The sequence below is a fragment of the Onychomys torridus genome, chromosome 1 (genome assembly GCF_903995425.1).
Source record: "Onychomys torridus chromosome 1, mOncTor1.1, whole genome shotgun sequence".
NCBI classification, from domain to species: Eukaryota; Metazoa; Chordata; class Mammalia; order Rodentia; family Cricetidae; genus Onychomys; species Onychomys torridus.
Window position 1 is genome coordinate 79,437,993 of NC_050443.1, and position 24,754 is coordinate 79,462,746.

General features: G+C 41.2%; 1 protein-coding gene and 1 pseudogene across 1 annotated transcript in view; one reads left to right on the top strand and one right to left on the bottom strand.

Moving 5' to 3' along the window:
* The window catches only part of Pgm2l1 (phosphoglucomutase 2 like 1), a 44,389-nt gene extending 35,783 nt beyond the window's left edge, over positions 1 to 8,606 (top strand). The window contains exons 9-14 of the mRNA XM_036187087.1: positions 90 to 267; positions 2,171 to 2,264; positions 2,932 to 3,061; positions 3,291 to 3,480; positions 4,925 to 5,058; positions 7,954 to 8,606. Of these exons, the coding sequence (XP_036042980.1) occupies positions 90 to 267; positions 2,171 to 2,264; positions 2,932 to 3,061; positions 3,291 to 3,480; positions 4,925 to 5,058; positions 7,954 to 8,056 (829 nt within the window). The 3' untranslated portion in view covers positions 8,057 to 8,606. The remainder of the gene's footprint in view (positions 1 to 89; positions 268 to 2,170; positions 2,265 to 2,931; positions 3,062 to 3,290; positions 3,481 to 4,924; positions 5,059 to 7,953) is intronic.
* LOC118586561 lies at positions 6,915 to 7,733 on the bottom strand (annotated as a pseudogene).
* Positions 8,607 to 24,754: the final 16,148 nt, after the last annotated feature.

A 24,754-nucleotide genomic window follows, 5' to 3' on the forward strand; every position in this document is an offset into this window, starting at 1 on the left:
TGTGGGGATGGTGATTTGAAGGTCTGAGCCAGAAAGTTTTCATAAGAAGCTACAAAGGTCTTGACTTTGAATTTTCATTCTTTCTCCAGCGGTCACTGGAAAGTTTTCACAGGGAATGAGTTGGCGGCTTTGTTTGGGTGGTGGATGTTTGATTGCTGGAAGAAAAACAAACCCAATGCTGACGTGAAGAATGTTTACATGCTAGCCACCACTGTCTCTTCTAAAATCTTAAAGGCCATTGCACTAAAAGAAGGATTTCATTTTGAGGTGAGAATGAAGCAGACCTCATTTGAAGTCTGCATACTACTTTTCTAAACATTTCTATAAAGGCAGCTCTGCACCAAACTGACTTTTCATTGAGCTCATTTATAACTCCTCCAATTTTCTAACTCTGTTCACACTTGCTTAATATTTTTGGTAATTTGGACACCTGAGCCAAAGTCATTTAGTATGTGCATTTCTGAGATGAAATGTTCTTCCAGACATACATTAATGCTTTTTACTCTATGTAGTATTATCCGGGAATGTTGTATGGGAACATAGAACATTTTAGATTGGGGAAATCTGGCTTATCAGTAATACAGACTTCAGAGAATTACAGATCTCACTGAATTTTTGCTTATATTCCTCAAGTACAGAATCAACTTAAACTTAACTCTAAATTGCAAGCTAGGATCCAGTGACTCTCTGTTGAGAAAACTGATTTCTATGAACCTCGGGCAGTTAGTGACCCTTTTCACAGCTGCTTGGACTTGGGTCAGTTAAGTTCTCTGTCTTCTGTCTACTTTGCCAAGTGTCAGTAGACGTGGACATTTTACATGAGTCATCAAGCCGTGGATCTTAATACTAATTGGATAAGTAAAAGAGTATTGTGGGCTGGGGAGATGCTTAGTGGGTCAAGTTTTGCCCTGCCCTCTTGAGGACCTGAATTTGAAGCCCCAAAACCCATGTCAAGTTGGATGCAGTATCGCATACTTGTAATTCTAGTCCTCCTGTGACAAGATGAGCTGCAGGGACGCTTCTAGAACTCACAGGCCAGCTGTTCCGTGGAATGCAGTGGCAAACAGTGAAGAGACCCTGTTTTAAATAAGGTTGGAAGATGAGGAGCAACTTCCAAGATTGTCCTTCAAAGTCCACATGTGGACTGGCACATATAGGCCCTCATTTGTGTGAACACATGTGTTCACATGTGAACACATACACACCCATCATACAAACAAAAAAAGAGAAAAATGAATATTGTGCTTGTTACATACAAAAAATTAGAAGATAATTTATTCAAGCCTAAGATTCTGAATTATGATGTTAACGTTTTCCTTGTTTATGGCGAAGAATATATCCTGAGCATAAAAGAGAAACTTGATTCTAAAAAGCAATATTATAAATTTGTTTGTTTTTACTGAGGGTGGTGTTAGGTTTTCTATTTCTTTTTCTTTTTTTTAAGAGGAAGTAGAAAAGTGAATTAGGAGACAGATTAGTGATGCTGAGCTCTAGAATTAGTGTACATGATGTGCTTTCTCAGTTGACAGTAAAGTGGAGCATGTCTTTAAAGTGGACAGTAGCTCATCAGATGAAAAGCCCTCAAGTCTAATTACAAAAAGAGCTTGGTGAAGGCTTTATGTACACTACAGCATTGTGGAACAATACACACAGTTCAAGCATGTGGTGTGCTTATGCTGCATCAGTAAAAATTTAGAGGCTTTGATTCCCCGAGAGAGCTAAATCACATCCTCCATGAATGCTTAAAGGACAGTTTCAGGAAAGCAATATAATTGGACTTTGCCTCCATCACTTATGTGCAGTCTTTGTAACAGTAACCTCTGAGCCTCTACTATGGCAGCCATGTTTGTGAGTATTAGAAAGGATGATACAAAGCACCCACTACAATACTTAACAAGCAGTAGATGACCGAAGCATATGTATGCACACACACTTGGCATTTATATTCTTCATCCCATAAACATATTATATTGATGGAAATCACCTGTTCCTCTGCTGGTGGGTCATTAATTGTGTTTATGGTAGTTGTGACTATATATCTACCACTATATAAACCTTTATGGACCAAGGACCAAGACAGAAACTCACTACTCAGGGGTTGTGTGCATTTAGAAATAAGCTCTTTAATATGTGTTCATCAGAGTCTGGAGTGGCTTCCTCTACATTTCAGGAAACATTACCAGGCTTTAAATGGATTGGAAGTAGGATAAAAGATCTCCTAGGACATGGGAAAGAAGTCCTTTTTGCATTTGAAGAGTCTATCGGTATGTAGTGAATACTAATAATCTTTTCTTTTGGTTGAAAGCATTTCAAAATATGGCAATTCTGTAAAGAGGAGACATTTACCTTCTGGCTATAATTTTGAGTTGTGAAAATGCAAAGATGTATGCCTATCAGTGTATATGTCTTCCAAGTGGACAGTAGCTCATCAGATGAAAAACCCTCAAATCTGATTATAAGAAGGACTTGGTAAAGGCTTTATGTAGGTCACAGTGTTATGGGAAGATAATTTTAAGCCTGTGGTGTGCTTACATTGTGCTTGAAAACTTAAAGGCTTTGATTACCTAAGAAGACTAAATCACAATATGTAGGTGCGTTTTCCATCAGAGAAGAACTTAAAGGTCCCTGAATACATTCTGTTACTATACTCCTATGGAGTTGGATTTTTTCTTGTTGCCACTGTATTTTGTTGTTAATGTTAGGATTTTTGTTTGTTTGTTTGTTTTTATTTTGAGACAAAATCTTAGCTATTACAGGTTAGGCTGGCCTTGAACTCCCAATTCAGCCCCTTGGGCACTGAGATATAGTCATACATTACCACACCTGGCTTGATACTGTGCTCTTCAATTCACTTGGTCGGGGAAGAAACAAAACTGTGGCAAGTGTAGGCCAAAGTTTTCCCCTTTTCTAAAGACACCATGTAACCCTCAGGCTTCTTGTGTGGAACCTCAGTGCTGGACAAAGATGGAGTAAGCGCGGCTGTGGTTGTTGCTGAGATGGCCTCTTTCCTGGAAACCAGGAAGGTAACACTGACAGAGCAGCTGGCCAAAGTTTATGGAAAGTAAGTCCTCGTATGAATCTCATGTGCCCGATTTGCCTTGCTTGCTTTTCTGCTTGTTTGGTTGGTTTGGTCCTTTTCTTAGTTTGTTTTTGAGGAACAGTTAGATTTCTTTACTATTAAAATTACCAATATCATTTTCTATAAAATATTATTATGTTGGCTTATCTTTAATATGCACATGTCCCAAAAGTTACCTAGCATCTGACTTCAGCTTTAAATCTTTGCACAGATACGGTTATCACATGTCAAAAACTTCCTATTTCTTGTGTTATGACCCACCTACCATCAAAACTATATTTGAAAGGATTCGCAATTTTGAGTCTCCAAAGGAATACCCAAAGTTCTGTGGGACATTTGCTATCTTGCATGTACGGGACATAACCACTGGATATGACAGCAGCCAGCCTAGTAAGAAGTCAGTAAGTACCTTTTCTTTTTTTAAACAATGAAGACAATTTAATGACTCGAATAACAAAAAAAAATCTCCAGATGGAACACGTTTCTCATAAGATTCAAGCCAGTGTGCTCATGTTCACTAGTTTGCAGTGGTCACAGTTTAGAAGCAGCCAGATGGAAGAGACTCACAGTGAGGCTCTACAGGTGGAGGCCTGGCAAGACCGCCTAAGGTCTTATACCACCTTCCCAGCAGTCTTTGTATTCAGCTGAAAGTTGAAGCTCCTGAAAAACCACATCTTTTGAAAAGAAAACTTCTTTTAAACTGTTTGTCGTAATTCATGCTATAGTAAAAGGGTGGCCTCTAGTTTCATGAGAGTCAGACCTGTTGTTTGGTGCCAGGGTAGCTGAATGTGCAGACTGGTCTAATCTAATCGTCTGTACCACCCTGGTGCAAAGAGGAGTGGGCTTGAAGAAGAAAGACCAAGGAAGAGGAGAAAGTGCAGTGAGAGAAGGCGTGTGCAGTGGAGATAAATGTTGTGAAAAAGCGAAGTCTAAAAGCTTCTGCTTTCAAAGCCCTGCATCTTACTAATTTTAACATGTTTCCATACTGACTCCTGTACCTTTAGACAAGTAGAGGAACTGATTTCTTAAACACATGCCTTTTCAAGTTTAGCCATGTTTTGGGTCAGCTTGTTTGCCTTAGTTTATCTTTTCTCCTTTCTGCTGTCGGCTCATCCCTCACCATTACTTAAGGCTTAAGGCAAGGGCTGATGGTGATAGGGTACCTACTAGAATGCATGAGGCTTAAGAGTTAAGGCAAATGCTACATCCTCCTTATGACTTCCAGGTCCCATAACCCTCCCGTGCTTTATGTAATAGTGTCTTTATTGACATCTACTTTTGTTATCCTTGTATGGCGGGTCCATTTCCTCTGTGCCTCTCAAAGCTCCTACCTGTGTGGTCGGTGCTCAGTAGATAAGTTCTTATAGTCATTTTATTGTTACAGTGATAACTGTTAACTTAAGTTTCCATTTGTAATATTCAGATGTTGTTTCAATATTCTAATAATGTATTTAACACATTTGTATCTTATCCAATTTTAATAAGTTTATTCTGTGAAAATTTCATACATGTGTTTAATGTATTTTGATCTTATATACCCTCATACCACTCTCCAACTCCCTCTGGGAGACTCCATGTCCTCTTTTTAAATCTTGCCAGTTTTAGAACATGCAGTTTGGTAATGTTAAATATGTTTATATTACAACAGTTTTCTAGAACTTTTTAACTTTGGTAAATTGAAATTCTGTACTCATTAAACAACTTTCCACCTCTCCCAACTCTTGGCAACCAGGAGTCTACTTTATTTCTATGCATTAGGACCACCTTAGATGCTTCGTGTGAGTGCAATGTAGTTTACAGTTTTTGAAATAAAGATACAGGTGTAAACTGTTGCATTTTGCATAGGCACTGCCTGCAAGTAAAAACAGCCAAATGATTACATTTACTTTTCAAAATGGCTGTGTTGCTACTCTTCGAACAAGTGGGACAGAACCAAAGATAAAGTATTATGCAGAGATGTGTGCATCACCTGGCCAGAGGTAAGAATGGATTCTTTTAGATATATATGTAAAGACTTTATTGGGATGTAACTTTATACCATAAAATTCACACATATCAACATACAATTGAGTAGTTTTTAATATATCTAGGTATATATGTGTAGCCATCACTACAGTCAACTTCAGAACATTTTTGTAACTCCGGAAAGAAGCCTCTGTACCCTTTAGAAATCCTTCACAGCCCTAAGCAATCGCTAACCTACTGTCCTTTTCTATAGATATATTTACAAGGGACATGGGTTACACTTTCTTGTTGTTCTCAACACTTGAAAAACGGGAGAAAGATTCATTTGGGGCCATGCTTTTCGAGGTTTCTTACATTCTACCCCAAATAGCACCAATGTCTGAAGACAAAGCGTTTATAATTCTGAGTTTATAAGGGACATGTTATAGAAATGAAATGCAGTATGTGGTCCTTAGTGGCTGAAATCATCCTTAGTCCCCAAATATTCCATTGTATGGATATATACCATGATCTTAAATCCACTCATCCATGCACATTCAGACTATTTACACTTTTCAAGTTATCAGGAACGGAGCAGTGATGAGCGTTTGTGAATGTGTTGGTGTAGCATGCACTTTTCATTTTTCTTGGATATATATGTAGGAGTAGTATTACTGGGCCCTAAGGTAACTGTGCTTTACCTTTTGAGAAACTGCCAGACTCTTTTCCAAAGAAGTTTCATCATTGGGAATTGAATTTCAGAATTGTGGTGAATTTCTGTTCTTGGGAAGTCTCTGAGATCTAGTATAAAGAAATGATCAACACATACTCTGTACATTACCAAATACTTGTTTTCTCTGTCTGCCGTGATTTTGCATAATCTGCCCAATTCATTTTCTAAAAGTGCGAGTTGTTGGTCGCAGATTGTCAGTCTTTTAAACAAACACATCCTGTTATATAAAAGTCTTAGAAATACTTCTTTTAATCAAAAGACCATTGCCCAATGAATTTGGGGGAAGGAGATTTTTTTTGTCTTCAGAACACAAGTAGGGTGTATTATTTTGTTTTTCCCCATGACCATGTCCTAAAATTGTATTTCCATAGGAGAGGGAAAAGTCCTCTTTATGTTCAGAGCAAAGTTTATAGTTTACCCAAATAAGGTGATTTTAGGTTAAAATAAATTATTAAGTACTAAAAATGGATTTGTTACCTAGCTTGTAAAATGACTATGAAAGCAGTTACTGGAAGCTTCTCTAGAAATGTTTTGAGCTGCATCAGTGCTTCTGTGACATTTCAGAAGGAACTGCTTGTAAGTGTATAGTTATGTTTTAATAAACACTTCATTTTTTTTTCTACTTTTTTGAGATAGGCTCTCACTGTTGTTCCACTGGCTGGTCTGGAACTGTTTATGTAGACTAGGTTGGCCTCAAACTCACAGTGATCACCTGTCTTTGTCTCCCCAATGAATGCTGGGACTTTTCTGCTACCTGAAAGTTAGGAGGTATTATTATTATTATTTTTGTTTTGTTTTGTTTTGTTTTTTTCAAGACAGGGTTTCTCTGTGTAGCTTTGCACCTTTCCTGGAACTCACTCTGTAGACCAGGCTGGCCTTGAACTCAAAGAGATCCACCTGGCTCTGCCTCCCAAGTGCTGGGATTAAAGGCATACGCCACCATTGCCCAGCCAGGTAGTATTATTTTTTATCACCTGTATTGAATGTCCTTCAATACCTCAGGAAGCCATCTCATAATAATACTTGGTATTGGCATTCTGAGCTATTCAGTTACCTAGCCTAGGAGAATTAATTGGCCATAAGTAACTCATACTTACTCTTTTTTTGGAAAATAAGTTTGTAATTATATTTATGAACAGAAAACTTAGCAGTGTACATTTAACCCAATTTAGTGGTGAGTTCTTTGGCCTTTGCTTTTTTCAGCTTGGCAATCCAAGCCACAGATTTAGGACCCAGGACACTGCCTCCCCAGTGGCGGCAGATCTCATCATATCTGTCATTGTAACTGGTCCTAATAGCTTCCACCAGCTTAGCCAGAGCACTCTTGTCTTCTGAGTTAGCCTGTGTGAAGGCAACAGTGGTGCATGTCTCCCTGTGGACCAGCCGCCCCAGCCTGGCCTTTCCCTTGATGATGCAGTAGGGGACCCCCATCTTTCGACACAGGTCAGGCAGGGAGACTACCAGCTCAATGGGGTCTACATGGTGGGCAATCACCACCAGGTGAGCCTTCTTATTCTCCACCAAGGTGGTGACTGTATTGACACCACCCCCCCAAGGACAGGCGGTCTCTTACTTGGGACGTCCCCCTTTGCCAGCAGCTCTCTTCCCAGCACGGGCCAGCAGCCTTTGCCTCTTCTCCTGCTTTGTCTCTGGCCTGTACTTGTGGGCAAGCTTGAGCAGTTGGGTAGCTGTTTGCCGGTCCAGGGCCTGGGGGAACTGGTTAATGGCAGGAGGTACTTTGAGCCGCTTATAGAGGATGGCTCTTTGCCGCTGCAGCCTAATGTAGCGAGGCCATTTGATGAAGCGGGTGAGGTCTCTTTTGGGCTGGATGTCCTGCCCAATGCTGAAGTTCTTAGGCCTTTTCTCAAACAAAGGATTCACCACCTTTTTGGCTTCCTATGTCTTCACAACGGCGGGAGCTGGGGCCACCTTCTTTCCCTTGGGTGTCTTGCTCGGCTGGAGGAGAGAGCAACTCATACCTTCTCATGGGCCAGAAGATACCTAGTAATGCAATTCAGTTTTAGTTTACAATTATTGTTGTGAGAGAGTCTTGTTTTATTTTTACTGAATTTTTTTTGCTTGCCAATTATTTAATTGTCTCATTAGATATATGCCTTCCTTAAGAGTGAAAATAATTTGAATAAATGTTAAGGCTGTGAAAAGAAGAAGTTTAAAGCTCTTTGTCTTTTTCCCTCAGTGACACTGCCTTACTGGAGGAAGAATTAAAGAAGCTCATTGACGCTCTGATAGAGAATTTTCTTGAGCCCAGTAAGAATGGACTGATCTGGCGTTCTGTGTAGGGCACATCAGTACGTTACAACTTTGCACTGACATGGAATGAAGAACTCGTCACAGTGAACCTCGTGTTGGAATTCTGTCATCTGCCAAGTTACCTTTCCCCTTCCCCTTCCTTCCTTAGTTCAGCCGGCTAAATAGATGCTATACATTTGAAATGGGAATGTTTGGAGGATATGAGTCAAATGTTTTCCTAATCTTAAGTAACAGTCATTACATTGAAAGTGTTCAGTGACACAGCATTCCTCCCATGTCACAAACAGTACAAAAGTGAGTTTTCTTATTAAACTGTGGTTAAGCTTAGTTACGTATCTTGTAATTGTGTATAGCATGGTTTAAAAGAAACATACAACTATAGGGTTAGTTAAGGAAATTATTTCGTAAAGGTGTGTGTGTTGCTGAGGGTACTGTTCCTACCCATTGTAGAAAAGTATCATGTCATGATGTAAGTATTGATTTTCCAGTTAGAAACCCAGCTTGTGGAACATTCCTGTAATTATAACCCCCAGGAGGCTGAGGCAGGAGGATCATTAGTTAGTTTATGGCCAGCCTGGGCTGCACAGTAGGACTCTGTCTTAAAAAAAAAAAAAAAATGTTTATAGGTTATTTAGGTTTTCTGATTGAGGACAGATGTTAGAGTCTGCGGTTTGCACTTCTGTTCCAGGTGCCCCTGTTGTGGTGTGTATTTACTGTGTGTATTTAAGAGTGACGTTTCCCAAACATAAAACAGTAGTGGCAGCACTCCCAGTGGTTTGTTCCCGTCAAATTCCCAGTGCGTTCATCCTCAGGGTCTAGTGTGAACTAAACAGTGTTCCTGCATTGGATAGGATTTCATCAGTCCATTTTCAGATGGTTAAGGGACGTCTTCCAAGGATAAGTGCTTCCTCTGCAGAAAACAGGTTTTGTTGGCTCTAAAAATGGTTGTAGAAAAAGATCTTAATAAAATCTGGCTTAATGTAACTGTAGTTGAGTCTTCGTGCTAGGAATCAGTTATCATAGCCTATAAGTGAAAAAATCTGTACTGTGGAATGAGTGGCAGTTATTTGACAGTCTCTTTGAATTACATTTTTATAAGTAGATTTATTTATTCTTTTATTTGATAAAGTAATGCTAATTTTACTAAGAAGTGAAACATCAAGATTTAAGTATTTTCTTCCACCTTGATTCAGTACCCAGTCTCATTTGATCTCAGAAGTTAAACAAGGTTAAGCGTGGTTGATGCTTAAGTGGGAAATTGTAGGTATTATGAAACACTGGAAGTGATATTTAAGAAGAAGGTCAATTTATTTCAGTGTGTTGCTGGCTTTGGAATGTCTGATAATATAAATAATATAAATACTCTATCTTTTCCAGTATTAAAACAGTTTTCAGGAAAGTCATTTGTGGCTGATTCTCTAGCCTTCTGAAAAGCCCTAATAGAGAAATATTATCTAAGCTTTTCAAATTGTTTGTCTCCCTATATAGTTTACAGAATACATGCTGTAGTTAGGATAACAGTAATAAGGCCTTAGGGTATAATCATTGAAACAAAGTTGCCTATAGGAGACAGCACTGACACTAATATAATACTGTGAAGCCTAAACAGATTAGAATGTTAATGAAATCATGGTTTAGCTTGTTGCAGCGTTGAGTTCATTCTGGTTGAGCTTGTGTAATTCAAACATAGTTTTCACATTATGTTGCCACTATTGTTGGTTTGTTCCTTCCGTGCTGTCTTAGAGCTGGGTCCTGTATGACTGTAGATCATAGCTAGTTAATGTGCAGTGCCACTTTTCTGTATGGGTCTATCTTAAAGGCTTTGCATTAGAGAAGAAGTATATAGACTGTTTTGTTTTATTCTTAAAATGTATAAAACATTTTTGTTTTATTGGCTTTTAGGAGTATCAACTGTAATTTAGGAAATGGCATGTATTCTACAAAGTGGTATAATCAAAGCTATATATATGGAAAAACATACACATTCAGTTTTAGTGTCTGTGTTCCAGTGACCCAAGAACAAAATGAAACTAAAGTGATGTGATAGCCTATTCCTAATCACAAAAGCCATGTCGTGATTGTCATCCGCTTATGAAGAGAACATTTTTGTTTGAATGCTTTAACATATACAAGATAGAAGTCATCTTAAAGGGAAGTTACTGACATTTGAGCTCTTACCTTAAAAAGCTAAATTCCAGTTATGTATAAAGGTTCCCAAAGTGTATAGGTTGAGGAAACTATGTGATTTTGTCCAAATTCTTGAATCTGTTTGAGCGTGTTTAACGTGAAAATGGGTGCATAGTTCCCTAACAGGAAAGGATGTCAGCCAGTGGCCCTCAGCTTCAGCATCATGTTGTTCATCTCCTTTCTATTTTCAGTAATAGTGTGGGAATGAATGTGTTTTCTTTAAGCAAATAAATCAAAATAGGCATGTTCTGGAGCACTGAGGTAAAGACTTGGGCTGAGACGGAGCCAAGTGGTAATGCACTTTTCTAGCATGAAGGTAAAGCAAAGATAGTTACAAGGCTTGCAGCTGATCTCTGGCAATACAAGGGAGGCTGTGGGAAGAAGTTTATTATTGATGGAGGAAAATAAAAAAATACAGTGGAAATAACAGTAGAGACTGACAGACAATATATAGAAGCCAGTAGTGGCAGCATGAGAAATGCTTCTTGTGAAGCACAACCGAGCACTGTTAACAGTGGGGTAAACTGTGAAAGGCTGTTGACTTGTGTTTGTTAGGGTGAGCAGACAGCAAGCCCACCATTTTCCTTCAGTAGTGATCACTGAAAAGAAGCCCAGTTCTAGGAGGTGAAGAAAGAACATTCTTATTACAGATTCCATCCCTACTGGGATGTTCTTTCAGAATCCCATGAGAACCAGAGAAGAACAAAATTATAAGAAATGAAACTAAGGGCTGTAAAGTATAACCTCTAAGAAAAAGTTCAAGGAGTTCAGAGTGTTGAAATCTGAGCCTGAACGCTGCTGAGCTCGCTTAAACCAAGTCGTAAGTTATTCATTGGGGTTTTACCAAGGGTATCAAAGTCAGAAACGCTAATGGCATTCTGATGATCTGTAGTGAGGACACCACAGGGAAGGAGGACGGAAAAGGAAGAGACAAGGCCTGTTCTAAAAACAAGGAAAGAAGACATGGTGGATAGAAGGGAGCCAGCAGGAGTAGGAGAGGGTTAAGAGAAGGGTAATGGGGTGGTTATAGTCGTAATACATTTTATGTATGTAACTGTCAGAAATGAATAGACAACATGAAATGTTTAAGAGGTGAGAATTTCTTGGGGGGAATGATCATAAAACCTATTTGAAACCTTATTTAAAGATTCTTTCATACACACTTGTAAGAATCAGGTTGGAACAAGACTTAAGTATGGAGCACTAATGGTGACTTTTCTGTGTCACTCCGTATCTAGAATTTGGCTCACAGATAGCTTGTGTATATTTTGAATCGTAGGTGCGTGAGTACAGTGATGGGTGTTCTTTCTAATTTGCAAAGTGTATGAGACTTGAACATAACGTGTTCATCTGGATAACGCACAGCTTTATAAGATATTGAGATCTATTGCAAATACAAAGTATCAACCTTTGAATGTAGTAACTTAAGACAGATTCCAAGAGATTGGATATTTTGTGATGTCTGCGTATAGCAAGTAGCCCCCCTCCATTTCTTTATCAAGATGCTTCTGGAACTGCTGAAACAGAAACATTAAGTGGGAGTCTCCTAGAGAAGTCAACAAATGCTGCTATTTATCCAGATTTTTCCACTGGTACTTCAAAAGCTTGAAAAATACAAATTCCAGTTGGATACCTTTAATTTCACGCCTTTCTTGCTCTACCTCCCTCTTCCCTAGGCATCCTTCTACCTTCTGTTACTGTGAAATACTATTACTCTGTTACCTCACTGATAAGAATCTTAACTGTGTTCATTCGATGGCTTTAAACTTGCTCGTGAATTGTTTGTTTATAGACTTGTTTTATTGTTGTCAGAATATTTGAAACATACTGTATGAAGTAACTTTAATGTCTTTCAATGCCTGTTTTTGGTTGCCTGTAGATGGTATGGCTGTGGCCTTTATAATGCATTTGTTTTCTGAATTTGTTCTAGAAACTGATGAGGAAACAGTTATACCATCCAAAATGATCAATTGGTCTAGCATTTTATGGGGGGGGGGGTTCCCAGGCTTTAGACAGCCAGAGCACAAAAATTCAAGGAAATATTTTTGTCACATTTGTCCAAAGCATTTTATCATAAGCTGAAAGAAGTCTGAAGAGAAAGCTGCTTGTGTAATTACAGCCCTGGAGAGACTAACGCAGGAGAATTGCTGTGAGTTCAAAGTTAGTTTAGGCTGCATGGAGAGCTCCAGGCCTCTCCCTCCCCCCCCCCAAAAAAAAAAAAAAACCTCAGAAGAGAATGGCACATTGTCTGACTCTTCGCAAAGCATTGGTTTAGTACCAGTCAGAAACAGCGAAATCAATGTTGATTATTATTTCTCCCTATTCATCGGATTAGTACACCCAACAAGCCTAGAACCCTAAATCAGAGGAGCATGAAAAGGATGGCTAATGGGACCTCCAGAGCAAAACCCAGAGAAGCCAAGCTCTGACGATGTGAGAGCCCATGTTCTGGTTCTGAGTCACAAGGGAATTCTGAGTTCTCTACAGTATAATATAAGGATGAAGTTTACACAGGGGGCTGGGGATGTAGCTCAGTGGTAGTGTGTTTACCTGACATGCCAAAGGTCCTAGATACAATATTCCCCAGCACCATAAAAAAAAAAAAAAAAGGAAAATGTCAGAAAGGAACACAAATTTATCGTGTGCCCCTCAATACCCAGCTCCCCCACCTGCAATTGCTGCTTTTCCTGGAAAGACACAATGACCTTTTATAATAAATACACATTCTAGGATAGTCTCTGCCCTTCTAACCTATACCTGTTCCAAAGTATTAATGCCAGGTTAATTGACCTGCAATGGCTATGTTACCCTTGAACCTTATAATACTGTCTGATGTATTAGTCAGTTTATTCTGTTGACTTACTGACACTCCTTAACACCTGTCAGGTGCCTGAGAGCAAAGATCATGGTTCATTGTTTTTAATATCTACTCTGCTTAATTCAGTATCTCCTGTTAATGCAGTATTTAACTGGTGATAATATTAAGAGGTTTTACTTTAAAGTAATAACAATTTAAAAGATAATAAAACAATATTTTTCAAGTCAGTTTTAAAGATACGCATTATTACTGAAATATTCAGTAAGCTATGTTTACTAAGCCCGCACACCTTTAAATACTTAGTGTCTTAGTTAGGGTTTCGGTTTTTGTGATAAACACCATGAGCAAAAGCAACTGGGAAGAAAATGGTTTATTTCACCTCAGAGCTTAGGTGGCCATCAGTGAGGGAAATCAGGGCAGGAACTCAGGACAAGTGCTTGGCTGGAACTGAAGGAGGGGCCATGGAGGGGTGCTGCTTACTGGCTTGCTCTCATGGCTTGCCTGCTTTGTGACAACATCCAGGACCACCAGCCCCAGGGGTCCCACATCAGTCATCAAGAAAATGTCTTGCAGGCCAATCTGTGGGGACATTTTCTCAGTTGAGGTTCCCTCTTCTACAAGGACTAGTGTCACGTTGACATAAACCTATGCAGCGTACGCAGTGTCTTTGGGGATTGTAAAGCATCTTTCCACATGAAAACTATATATAATATATAGTATTGGCTCACAAAACAAGGTTTTGGCCAAGAAGGCTAAGAATGTATCTTATAGGGGTTGAATATTACTGATCTGGTTGCCATTTTTTGAACCCATAACCCCACTTTTCAAGTGAGTCCCATCTGATTTGATACTACTTGATGCATTTTGTCCAATATTAGGACTTATCATGTGTGTTATCAGAATCACTCAGGCAAAAAAAAAAAAAAAGGGAAGGGGGCTATGCATTTATATATGGTGAGACCTTGTTATAGGCTACAGTAAGCTCTTGGTATACATCGTTGACTATGACAGATAAAACAGACTTAAGAATGGATTAATTTTTTAATAGTAGCTCAGAATCATGCCCTTGTTTTTAACAGTTTCTGTCAATATCCCATCTTTCCCTGTAAAACTAACAGGGTATATTGTTAGCCTGTGAGAATTTGCACTTTATGTATTTGTGTATGAATTTCTGTGGTTTTAACCAAATGAGATATCCTCAGTAATAAACAGGTCTCTTCATAGGCATGAGTGTCTATGTAATTTTTATTGTCTCAGATACTATATAGTTCATAGTTTGCTGTCCAAACTGATGTTCTTAAAATGTGGGCATAACTTACCCTAGAGTCTGCTTGCAGTCTGAATTCATGTTTTGACCCAGCACTCTGTGCATTATTTCTCGGTTGGCTCATCTGGAAGTTACAGGGGTTGAGAACTCATACAAAAATAATAGCCTGAGGCTACAAGGGACCCTGGGGAGGAGATGAGGTTGAACTGAGTGGAGATTTTCCAGTTGCCCTCCTTTCCCATATGTGAATGCTGTTCACTGGTGGACAGAACTTTAGAATCTGGGGATAGGAGCCCAAATTTAGTCCTAACATTTCTCCGTACAGCCAGGGAAGTCTCTATACAACTCAGGGACCCTTGAGTACACAATGATAGGACCAAGGCATCTTCCTCTGCTGCTTCCTCCCGGTTGTGGTTTGAATGTGAAATGCCCTCATGGACTTGTGTGATTAAACACTTGACCCTCATCTGATGGCTCTGTGTGAGGAGGCTGTGGAACCCTTAGAAGGCAGATAGAGCCCTCACTGAAGGAAAGGCTGACTGAGGGCGGGCCACTTCAGTTCCCTCTGCATCCTGACTGCCAGCGAGCATCCTGCCCCCATGTCTTCCCACTGTGGTGGAATATAGTCCCTGGAACTGGAAACCAGTATAAACCAGTAAATCGCTTTTGTCAGGGCACTTTTTTGTTTGTTTGTTTTTTGAGACAGGGTTTCTCTGTAGCTTTTAGAGCCTGTCCTGGAACTAGCTCTGTAGACCAGGCTGGCCTCGAACTCACAGAGATCCACCTGCCTCTGCCTCCCGAGTGCTGGGATTACAGGCGTGGGCCACCACTGCCCGACATCAGGGCGCTTTATTACAACAGGGAAAGTAATACACTCCAGCAGGGACCTGAGAATGGCTCTTCAATGTTTACTCAATGAATCTTAGGAGAACACTGAGGCAAGTGAGCACTGAGATTACAGAGGCAACTGGAACTGATGTTTAGATCCCTTTAAACTGTGTGTGTGTGTGTGTGTGTGTGTGTGTGTGTGTGTGTGTGTGTGTGTGTGTGTCCATGAACGTTTATAGGAAGGTCAAAGGAAGTCATTGGAGGTTCACTGTTACTCTTTACCTTGTTCTCTAGAGATGGAGTCTCAGTAAACCCAGAGCTTGTGGTTTACAACACCCTCCTCTCCCCCATTACACTAGATCCACACTACACTAAACAAACCCAGTGATCCTCCTGTCTCCCCACCTCAGTGCTGCGGTTACAGGCACTATGGCAGCTTTTTACATGTGTGCTGTGGATGCAAATTCAGGGCCATTACTTGTACAACAAGCACTCAGCCTCAGCCATCTGTCCCGCCCAACTTTTATTTTTTAACCTAGTAAATCCTGCCCTCCCTGGCTACTGTTCTGAATTCCATTTGCAAACAGGCAAGCTTCCTGCAGTCTAGTGTTTGCCGACTCCTCTTATGAAGTTGTTATATACAACCAGGAGCATCCATCTGACACTTGACATTCTATCTAGAGAGCTTAGTCAGACGAAGTCTCTAAAATGCCTTTCCCCCAACTTCCAGGTCACCATGAGCAACAGGTTTGCCTATTGTATCAACAGTTTCCCATCTCTCTGGCCTCTTGAAATAATTTCCTCATGCTCCCAAACTTCACTGCTTGCCATTTCTCCAATGTCCCTGACCCCAATGCCTTGAATTTTAGGGTTTTGTTAAAGGTAGCATTTTTCTTTCAGGCACCAATTTCTGATTCAGTCAACTTTTAGCTTTTTGAGACAGGATTTCACTCTGTAGCCTTGGCTGTCCTGAAACTTGCTCTGTAGACCAGGCTGGTCTCAGACTCAGATCTCCCTGCCTCTGTGTCCTGGGGAGTGGTGGGATCAAAGGTGTGGGCCACCACCGCCTGGTTGATTCAGTCCACTCTTAAACACCTGAAAACTTTGGGGGCTTAAAATAGCTATTTCTTACAGTTGTATGGATAGGCAATTTTAACCAAGGTCAGGTGGGTGGTTCTTCAGGTCCTGGCTAAGTTCCTTTATCTGTCAGGTCAATTTGGCAGTTTAATTTGGGTTAATTTAGGATGACTTCAGCTCTGCCCCACATGCTCTCATATTGCAACAGGCTAACCTAGGCCTATTATGGCATATCTGTGCATGGTCTGAAGACACACCAAAGTAGGCAGAGTCTGTAGAGGCCTGTGTTCACAGTTGGTACCTATGCTTCCTGTTGCAAAGTATTGACCAAGAAGAGTCATAAGGCCTTCCCAGATACAAGGGGAAAAGAAATAGACTCCACTTTTTAAAAAGTTATTTTTGAAGTTTTAATGTGCTATAATTGTTAGTATATAAATTTCATATATCAGACCTAATTTGGTACATTTTCTGTGTTGTGTCTTGTATGTATATGAGGTGGCATATGTACTTACTAGTGTGTCCTGTGCATGGGTGGGTATGGTTGCTCATTGCATGTCTGTATGTTCGGTCAAAGATGGACATTGGGTGTCTTTTCTTGGTCACTTTCCATCTTTCCTAGCTTTTTTTTTTTTTTTTTTTTTTTTTGAGACATGGTCTCTAACTGAACTTGAAAGCTCATGTATTTAGTTAGACTGGCTGGCCAGTGAGCTTGAGGGGTCCACCAGTCTCTACCCTCCTCTCTCCAAACTCTAATCCTCATGCTTGTGTGGCAGATACCTTACTGACTGATCCATGTCCCCAAGCCTATGTAACTGATACATTTTAAATATTTATTTATTGTGTGTACAGTGTTCTGCCTGCATGTATGACTGCAGGCCAGAAAAGGGCATCAGATCTCATTATGGATGGTTGTGAGCCACTAAGTGGGTGCTGGGAATTGAACCCAGGTCCTCTGGAAGAGCAGCCAGTGCTCTCAACTGCTGAGCCATCTCTCCAGCACTGTAAACTGATACATTTTGTCATATATGGAGGACAGTGAAGGCACGCTCATAAGATAATGAACAAACTGCCACCCCAGTGTTTTCTGTACCCCTCATGACATCTTTTTCATTGTCTCCCAACACTACTTTTACACAGATCCTCAAATAGCCACTGACCTGTTTGGGGCCACTGTAGATTCATTAGCTTCTATAAATGGAACCACATAGAATGTACCCTTCTCTTTCAATTTTGTGAAATTTATTTAGTTGTCTCTGTATGTATGTGCTTGTTGAGTATGTGTTTCACAGGGATTCAGTGCCCACAGAAGCCAGAAGATGACATTAGATACCCTGGAACTGGAGTTACTGGTTATGAGCTGCAATGTGGGTTCCAGGAACCCCGGTCCTCTGAAATTGCAGTAAGTACTCTTAATCACTGAACCATCTCTCCAGTCCTAGCCTCAAACTCTTAAAGGTGTGGACACAGAGTCAAGACACAATAAAGCACATGGATATTGGGGAGGAATGGAGACCATGGCTATTTTTACAGACTGCTGTGTGTGCTATGAGACCACCCTCAGGGTGGGCATTTTTCACTCCCAGATTTTTACATTTATATGACATAGGTGATAGATGATAGAGTCTTTTTCTTTGAGTATTATGAATTAAATTGAAATATTTCACATATGTTCTAAAATATGTGGTCTCAGTCATGGTAGCTCATGCTTGTAATCCCAGCATTTAGGGGGAAAATGTAAGGATTGCCATGGTGCAGGGCACTCTGGGCTATAAAGTGAGAAGACCCTGTGTCAAATTAAAAAAAAAAAAAAAAAGGTACAGATGTTTGTCCCTCAAATACAGTCACCACGTTTTTCAGTGTTTCCAGTACTCCACTAAAGCTGCAGATGCAGATGTCAAGGACTGGGAAGTCTGGCTGTAAAGAGAAATTGATCTTTTTCGCTAAGTCACTCATAGCAAATACCAAGGACAGAGAATGTGTGTTGACTTCTAACTCCCACTAGAGGGCAATGTGAGAATGTCTCTGCTCTTCTGAACCACTTTGGAAAGAGCCTGACAACTTTGAAAGAAAATATGACTTGAGGTCTATTGATTGTTATTCCATATTATGTTTTCATAGATTTGCTGTTCAGGTTCTGGGGAGAGCTGTATCTGAGCTTCCTGTAAGCCCAAAAGTTGAGTTCACCCTGACAGCATCCACTTCCTCCTGTGGACCGAGTTCACCCTGACAGCATCTACTTCCTCCTGTAGACTGACTTCACCCTGACAGCATCCACTTCCTCCTGTGGACCGAGTTCACCCTGACAGCATCCACTTCCTCCTGTAGACTGACTTCACCCTGACAGCATCCACTTCCTCCTGTAGACTGACTTCACCCTGACAGCATCCACTTCCTCCTGTGGACCGAGTTCACCCTGACAGCATCCACTTCCTCCTGTGGACCGACTTCACCCTGACAGCATCCTTCCTCCTGTGGACCGAGTTCACCCTGACAGCATCCACTTCCTTTGTGGACCGAGTTCACCCTGACAGCATCCACTTCCTCCTGTAGACTGACTTCACCCTGACAGCATCCACTTCCTCCTGTGGACCGAGTTCACCCTGACAGCATCCACTTCCTCCTGTGGACTGACTTCACCCTGACAGCATCCACTTCCTCCTGTGGACTGACTTCACCCTGACAGCATCCACTTCCTCCTGTAGACTGACTTCACCCTGACAGCATCCACTTTCTCCTGTAGACTTGAGTTCACCCTGACAGCATCCACTTCCTCCTGTAGACTGACTTCACCCTGACAGCATCCACTTCCTCCTGTAGACTGACTTCACCCTGACAGCATCCACTTCCTCCTGTAGACTGACTTCACCCTGACAGCATCCACTTCCTCCTGTAGACTTGAGTTCACCCTGACAGCATCCACTTCCTCCTGTAGACTTGAGTTCACCCTGACAGCATCCACTTCCTCCTGTAGACTGACTTCACCCTGACAGCATCCACTTTCTCCTGTAGACTTGAGTTCACCCTGAAAGCATCTACTTCCTCCTGTAGACTGACTTCACCCTGACAGCATCCACTTCCTCCTGTAGACTGACTTCACCCTGACAGCATCCACTTCCTCCTGTGGACCGAGTTCACCCTGACAGCATCCACTTCCTCCTGTGGACCGAGTTCACCCTGACAGCATCCACTTCCTCCTGTAGACTTGAGTTCACCCTGACAGCATCCACTTCCTCCTGTAGACTGACTTCACCCTGACAGCATCCACTTCCTCCTGTGGACCAAGTTCACCCTGACAGCATCCACTTCCTCCTGTAGACTGACTTCACCCTGACAGCATCTACTTCCTCCTGTGGATCGACTTCACCCTGACAGCATCCACTTCCTCCTGTGGACCGAGTTCACCCTGACAGCATCCACTTCCTCCTGTGGACCCAGTTCACCATGACAGCATCCACTTCCTCCTGTGGACCCAGTTCACCATGACAGCATCCACTTCCTCCTGTAGCAGCACTTCACTTGAAATCATCTTAAGAAACTTTCACAAGGTGACTGACTTGGCCGTGTTGGCCTCTGGGAGCAGGATAGAGATTGTGTTTCCTTTTGTAATGTAGAGAAGAGAGATGTGAGTTGAGGTCAGCTCCCAGAAACTCTCCTTGGCTATAGAAGGAGGCTAACCCATGAACTGATGAGCGACCTAAGGGGGCCGGAGAGGTGGTTCAGCAGTTAACAGTACTGGCTGCTTTTCCAGCTGACCTAGGTTCAATTCCCAGCATCCACATGGTAGCTCACAATCACCTGTAACTCCAGTTCCAAAGGATCTGCACCCTCTTCTGGCCTCTATGGGCACTGGCTGTGCATGTAGTGCATATACCTACATGCAGGTAAAACACCCATAAACATTAAAATAATAAAGTTTCTGGGGCCGGAGGTATGGCACCAGTTATTCTTTTAGAGGATCTGGGATCAATTCCCACACCCATCTAGCAAATTACAATTTAACTCCATTTCCAGAGGATCTATCTCTGGCCTCCAAGGGTACCAGGTACCTATGGACAAACATGCTAGCAAAACACCCATGCACATGAAATAAATGATGCTATAGAAAGAGCAAGCCTCACACACTGTCCATGTTCAGACTTTATTCTTGCAGCTGAGCCCCTTCCTGTCACAGTGTTCTCAAGTACAAAGTACACTACATATTTAATGATATGTAATTTAAATTTTTTAGCTTTATTACTTTTTAAATTTTATGGGTATGAACGCTTTGCCTACATATATGTATGTACACCACCATGAGTGCCTGGTACCCACAGAGGCCAGAAAGGGCATAGATCCCCTGGCACTGGGGTTATGTATTGGTTGTGAGCTGCCCTGTGGGTGCTGGAAATCAAACCCAGGTCCCCTGCAAGAGCAACAAGTGCTCTTGAGGGCTGAGCATCTCTCCAGCCCTGTGATGGAGAGTCTAGAGTCACCATGGAAACAAAACCCATGGATCTGTAAGGGAGTATCTAGATGAGGTGAAATGAGTCAGGAAGGTCCATCTTAACTCTGGGCGGTACCTGAGCCAAATAAAAAGAAGACAATGAGCTGAGCCCAGAGAACGTGTGGGAGACTGGCCCTGATGGATTGTATGTTTCCCCTGAGACTGTAAGCCAAGCCCTCCTTTCTTAGTTGCCTTTGTATGTTGTTGCAGCATTGAGACAGCTGACTAATACATGTTTCGTGGATTTGTTGTCAAAAATGGAGGTAAGTATCATAAAAGGTGTGGCAGAAGACTGGGAGAGTGAACCTTCCATGAAGAAAGACTGACGGGATCGTCCTGAATGGCTCTCCTTCACTGTTCTTTCCTTTTGAGGGCGTGCTGATTACTGTTAAGCACAGTCCTGCCTCCCTGAAGCTTGTGACCCAGTAGTGGCAGACAGCTATTTCTCACACAAATAAGAAATTTATGATTGCGATGAATTCTTCTGATGGAAAATATAGGATGTGTTTTGAATAATACAGGGACTTTAACTTAGCCTGCAGACAAAATGTCCCCGAGGAGATGACTCAAAGGATGGAAAGGAGGTAGTCAGAAATTACCCATGAGTCAGGAAAGAGCTTAGCAGGAGCCAGAAACGACCAGACCAAAAGGCAACACACTGGGCGGGAGAGGGGGAGGGGCACAAGATGAGCTCAGGGATGGCTGCTTTTGAAGACTCAGCTCCCTTTGCCTGCCTTCAGACTCCTGAAAATCTTGATCTTTCCTTGAGCCTTTGGTTTCTATCTCAATTTTTCCCTTTTTTCTAAAAAGCCTAACTATAGCAACATTTCCTCAAAGCTAAAAGCACTTTTCACTTTATGACCTTCAGAAATAGGGATGGCCTAATAATACTGCTCTACAAAATAAGGTCCGAATAAGAAACCCTACCAGCTTGCTGAATACCAATAGGACTTAGAACTTACCTATGCTTGGGAAATACCTTTTTTACTTTTTAAGATAGGATTTCATGTGGATCAGGCTGGCTTGTGTAGCCTAGACTGCTTTAACTGATCCTCTACTCCTACCTCCCAATTGCTGTAATATGAGGTGTGTACAATGAGGCCTGGCAAAAAAAAATACCTATTCCAACACCACATGATGCTTGTACTTGTAGCATACTTTAGTTTAGTTTGCTTTGGCTATAGTTGATCTGGGCCTTCGGATATGACTTAGAATGACTCCAAAAAAAATCTTTCCTAATAAAGGAATTAAAATGAACTCCTTTGCTGTATGAAGTTCTTGTAGGGAACATGAAGCATGTAGTTTACTCTGTCTTGTCCACTGTGTGCAGCTATTAAAAACCTGGACAAAATGCATGAAGCAGGGGTGTTTGAGGACTTTGGACTGCTAATACTTGGCTCAGGATAGATCCAGTTCTGAGAAATAAATGGCATGGTGGATTAACCAAAGACCCAGATTTCTGTCCAGAGAACCAAAAGGGTGGTGGTGGTGGCAAGCTCAAAGACAACTATCAGGTCATAGTGGGAAAGGCCTCCAGAGTGAAGTTCTGTAATTCATGGGCCCACTGTTAAGCTGTATGGTTACAGATGTGATGCTTAAGAGCATGGCATAGCCGGGTGGCGGTAGCGCATGCCTTTAATCCCAGCACTCGGGAGGCAGAGCCAGCCGGATCTCTTGTGAGTTCGAGGCCAGCCTGGGCTACAGAGTGAGTTCCAGGACAGGCTCCAAAGCTACGCAGAGAAACCCTGTCTCGAAAAACAAACAAAAAAAGGGCATAGCATAGACTTGAGTACTGAGATATAGGGTAGACTACTCTTCATATCCCAAACTGGCCAGTTGTTGTGTGCACGGTTTGGATGCATCTGAATGTCATTGCAGCTGAACTAACATTGCTGCTACAGCCACAAAGACAAGTCAGCACATCTGACCTGAATCAGTTAGACCAATGGCATGCCAAGTGGAAAGAAGAGCAAGACATTTAGGACATAAAATTCCAGTTGTCTAGTGTTTAATCCAGATGACCTAGCATACAAAGAGTAAAGAAAATCTCAATTAACATGAACAGACAATAAAAATAAAGCCAAAACAAAAAAGGCAACTGATAAATGTTGATGAAGACAAAACCTAAATGTTGAAGTTATTGAAAACAGAATGTTGGAAAATGCTCTACAAAGCAAAAAAAGCGAGCATTCTTGAAGTGAGTGAAAAGGTGAGAAATGACATGACCTGAGGAGGGACCAAGAAGACACGCTAGAACCGAGAGCAGAACAGTGGTGACAGAGGAGACGGTGGACTTAAACACTGATTCATAGAAATTACGTAAGAGGAAGGAGAGGAAAGATAGCTTTTAAAAAAATGATTTGAGCCTCAAAAACCTGGTGGAAAACATCAAATTCATGTCAAGAAAATTCAGAAACCAAGAAATAATGTAGGACTCATTCCCAAATTTGACAAAAGGAACAACTTACAGAAGTACGAAATCGAGTGACCTCTAAACAGGCTAACCTCACATCTGTGCCCATTCACTAGGCCACTGGAAAATAAAAGCAAAGAAAATATGAGAAAGAAAACACTTTGGAACTAACTAGAGAAAACGATGCGTTACTTATAAGAGAACGATCGAAATAGCTGTAGGTTTTCACAGAGGACAGAACATTTTAGTGCTGAAAGAAAAGAAATGTTAACATGAAATTTTATAGGCAAAGAAGATAAACCTCAGAACTAAAACATCCTCAGGTGACATAGAATGGCCATCCAACTTGCTATGAGGATTTAATCAAAACTCAAAAAATCCTCAAAAGAAAGCTTAGAATGAACTGATTTTAATGGTGAATTATTCCAAATACTCCAAGAACAAATTTCAATCCTTTACAAACTCCTCTAAAAATGTAAGAAAGGAGGGGACACTTCCCAATGTATTCTCTGAAACTAGTATTACACTAGTATGAAGACCAGACAATATGAGAAAACTATAGACTATAGTTTTCCCTTATAATACAGATATTTAAAAAATCCACAACAAAATATTACCAAACAAAATCCAGCAACAAGTCAAGAAGAATGTGCATCGTAACAAAAGAGGATCTATCTTAGCATGCAAGGTTGGTCTAACATACAATAACTTATATAACACACCATATTAAGAAAAAAAAAAAAAAAGCTGGACAGTCATCTTAGTCGGATCCCCTGGAGCTGAAGTTACAGGTGGTTGTAAGCCGCCTGACATTGACGTGGTGCTGGAAACCAAATTCAGATCTTCCACAAGAGCAGTATGCACCCTTAACTGCTGAGCCAGCTCACCAACCACAGGTTCCCATTGCTTGAACAATTGATCACAAACTCTAATAAACAAACTCTTAGTTTATAACAACTCAAATTTGTTATCTCACTGTCTCAGAATGCAGGAGTCTGAAGTGATATACTAGGTATTTTTTCATCCTTGTGACCAAACATCTAACAGAATCAATGTAAGGGAGACACCGGGCCCATCAGGAAGAGGAAGGTATGGTGACGGGATCTGCTCCATGGTGGTGGCTAGAACATGTGGCAGGTGCGCACATCACTCAGCAGACAAGGATCTGATGGCTCAGGCGGGAAGTGAAGCCTGGCTGTAACCCTGAAGGCCTACCCTAGTGGACTGTCATCCCCAAAGTTCCACAGCTCGCTTTCAACCAAGTAGTCAAGAGAATGAACCCGTGAGGGTACAGTTCAGATTCAATCCATAACTAATAAAATGAAGGTGTCACTGAACTAAAATTAAGGTGTTACCAGGTACCTGTTCCTTCTGCAGACTGGGAAACATCTGTCCTCTAAACCTTGTAGCCTTGTAGAAGCTTCCTGCAATCCTTTACTCACAGACCATTTATCCATTTTTCAAAATTAGCAACATAGCATCTTCAAATATGTCTAACTTTGCTCTTATTGGCCTGTATCTTTCTTTGCCTTATTAAAAAAGTATCTTGGCAATTGGATAGAGACCACCAGGATAATCCAGGATGACCTAAAGTCGATATCCTGTTAGAACTACACACATGAGCTTCGTGAAGCCCTCTCCCTGTCAACGCATG